At 32.4% G+C, this 3,047-nt stretch overlaps 1 protein-coding gene across 1 annotated transcript; it reads right to left on the bottom strand.

The window, feature by feature from the left end:
* Window positions 1-226: 226 nt before the first annotated feature.
* Window positions 227-2,172, bottom strand: LOC110611508 (7-deoxyloganetin glucosyltransferase). Its single transcript, XM_021751891.2, has 2 exons — window positions 1,616-2,172; window positions 227-1,411 (listed from the first exon to the last, which is right to left on the bottom strand). Exons 1-2 carry the CDS (start codon window positions 2,127-2,129, stop codon window positions 474-476), a joined length of 1,452 nt encoding a protein of 483 aa, XP_021607583.2. The 5' UTR covers window positions 2,130-2,172; the 3' UTR covers window positions 227-473.
* Window positions 2,173-3,047: the final 875 nt, after the last annotated feature.

Raw genomic sequence — 3,047 nt, forward strand, 5'->3', positions numbered from 1 at the left:
GATAGACCAATTAGTAAATTTTTAAAATTTTAGAAATTTTTTAATATAATTTTTTAAATTAAAATTAATATTAATAAATTTTACAATACTACATGAATCAAATAATAATTTTCCATGATCCTTTATAGGACCACTACTTTTCTCAAATAGTTTGCATTGATTAAACCTGATGTATAATTCTCTTTCTATTCAAAGCAAAATTGGAATGTAGCCAAAAAATTGCCAAATTGAAATTTTACTTTAAATCTTATCCATAACTTTATAAAATCAAGTTAAAAGAAACCAATTTAAGCTTGTGTATTATTACAAAACAAAGCCAGAATGCAGCAACAACCTTGGAAAGCTAATTAACAGGACATTCCAACATCACAACCTCAACGAAATCACCTCTTTGACAACTTAACTAAACGAAAAAGACAGAAGATAACATTATTATTATAAACTGATATGAAGACTTGTTTCATCAAGAAAAATCAATTTTTTGATAGGAGAACTTCATTCACCAAATTGTTTAAGTTCAAGGAAGATGATCCATTGGGACTTGTGGCCTCTTCTGATAATTTCTTCCATTCCATAGCCTTTTCCTTCATCTTCTTACCCTTCTCTCCACTCAGCAACTCTTCAACAAGCTTCTCCACTTCATGTCTTTGGAAATTACTGCTCAACTCTACTCCAATACCCCATTCATTGCAACTCTTTCTACAGTTGACAAAATGTTCACCAAAAAATGGCCAACAGATCATAGGTATCCCTGCAGATATGCTTTCCACTATTGAGTTCCATCCACAATGAGTAATGAATCCTCCAGTTGATGGGTGGTTTAAAACTTGCTCTTGTGGGCACCAGCTTGCTATTAAACCTCTTTCTTTAGTTTCCAGCAGAAATTCTGGTGGTAGAACTGCAGAGTCTCCCATGATCAAGTCTGGCCTTGTTATCCACAGGAAGTTATGGTTACTATTAGCAAGTCCCCAAGCAAGCTCAACTAGTTGCTCCACTGTCATGACTGTAGTGCTTCCGAAATTTATGTAAATCACAGAGTTGGGTTCCTTGGAATCCAACCATTTAATACACTCAGGTTCCTCATTCCATAGATTGCCTTCAATGGAATCATAATGACCATTAGGAATTTGATCCAAAAGCAATTGTAGAGGACCAATGCTATAGACCCCTTGAAACATGGGCAAGAGGCTATTTAGGACTTTACTTTCCAAGGCATCGAAAGTATGGAATATGACAGCTGATGCTTTAGCGGCTCTTTCCAATTCCCCTCCACTGGATTCAGCCATGGAATCAACTTGATCTTTAGTTTTAATAAACTTAGAAAGATCCCTTACCTGAGCTCCTTTCATTCCTGGAATCCATTCCATCATGCTATCCAAATTCTCATTAGCAGCTGCTTTATTACTTGGATCTGCACTCATATTCTTCAATTTATTAAAAAAATGCTAAAACAAAAAAAAAAAACAAAAAAAAAAAAAAGATTTAACTCAACAATTTTCTTACATCCATGGATTATGGTGAGTTCCCTATGAGTTGCACTATAAATATTAATGATTCAATTGTATTCGTTATACATACAAAGATTATATTGAATAAAAATTCTCCCTATACATACCTTTGAGAAAAGCAAGACATTGCTTGATTTGATCACGAGAATGCTTAAAGCTCAAAAATCCTGAAGCTCCCATATTCCAAAGGAATACATTAGGGATGTTAAGTTCTTGGGAGAGTTCTAAGCTATGATTCAAAATAGCATCAGAAAGGATGCATGATACAGGAGGATTTGAAGAAGAAGTGTCGTTAAGCTTAGTAACAAGATCTCCAAATAAAGGCAAAAAGCTCTTTCTACAAATCTCGCGAAGAGCAAGAAAATTCAAGGCCAAACTAGTGTGGCAATTTGAGGGAGGGTGCTGAAGAGGTATGGTGGCAAAATGGAAGTCAGGCAAGCCATCCAAGGCATCATCAGAGCCTCTTGATTCAAGAATGCGTTGGTGGTTAAACTGGGTATTCACAAAGGTTACATGAAAACCTTTGTAGTGAAGAAGCTTTGCCAATTTGAGCATAGGAATTATGTGTCCTTGCAGTGGGAATGGAACACACACCACATGAGGCTTACCAACTTGTGCCATTACTTCTTACTGTAACTTCTTCCTCTTTGTTATAACTTGTTTCTCTTTTTTCTCTGTGGTGCTGAAAGAAAATATTAGCAAAACTTTATAGGAATAATTAATCATAAAATGACAATTTAGAGGATATGCATTTAATTTCTTTTCTTGTAATCTTCATCATCATCATATGTTCTCATTTTTGGACCTTTATTTGTGGGAATTTTTTCTGTTCAATATATGAAAAATGTAAATTTTTTCCGTTCTCATTTTTGAAAGTTTATTTCAAGCATATCTTTCGCTAGACTAATTCTGTAGCGGATTGCTTAACGAAATCGTCAATTGGGGACTCTCTAGGAATGCAAATTCTGAAAACGCCTTCTATGGAGTCTCGTTACTACTTGTAAGTTTTGAGTTATATGGTCTCGTGACTTTGCTTAAAGGCTTAATACTCTTGCGACGTAAAAAAATAAAAAAATTTTTTTTTTTTTTTTAAAATATGATATAGTATCTTTTTGCTCTTGAAAAGAATTCACTGATATGACCTCTATTATCTAATAGATTGGGCCTCATTTATCAATTTTAACTTTTAGATACTGGCTTGGATTCATCCCATTTTGCAACGCAAAACCCAAGTCAAAATAACTAACCCTACTCCAATTCACATAAATTATAAATTTAATTTGATTGGATAAGTTCTCTCCAAAATCGATATTAATTTATTATTATTATTTGTAAAAAAAGTTTAGGTGTTGGAATGAAGTTTTTAAGAAATAGCTAAATTTAAGAATATGATATTTGGAAAATTTATTTTTGAATAGAAAATATTTTTTTAAAAAAAATAACTTATTTTTTGTTATTTAATTTTAATTTAAAAAATAAAATACAATAATAAATATATAAAAAATTCTGAATCTCCTTATTTGAAATAAAAATTTTCAT

Source organism: Manihot esculenta, chromosome 3 (assembly GCF_001659605.2).
Source record: "Manihot esculenta cultivar AM560-2 chromosome 3, M.esculenta_v8, whole genome shotgun sequence".
NCBI classification, from domain to species: domain Eukaryota; kingdom Viridiplantae; phylum Streptophyta; class Magnoliopsida; order Malpighiales; family Euphorbiaceae; genus Manihot; species Manihot esculenta.

Coding starts and splice junctions, on each gene's coding strand:
- LOC110611508 (XM_021751891.2), bottom strand. CDS start 2,129: ATGGCACAAGTTGGTAAGCCTCATGTGGTGTGTGTTCCATTCCCACTG. Junction 1,412..1,615: donor ATGTCTTGCTTTTCTCAAAG/GTATGTATAGGG, acceptor ATATGAGTGCAG/ATCCAAGTAATAAAGCAGCT.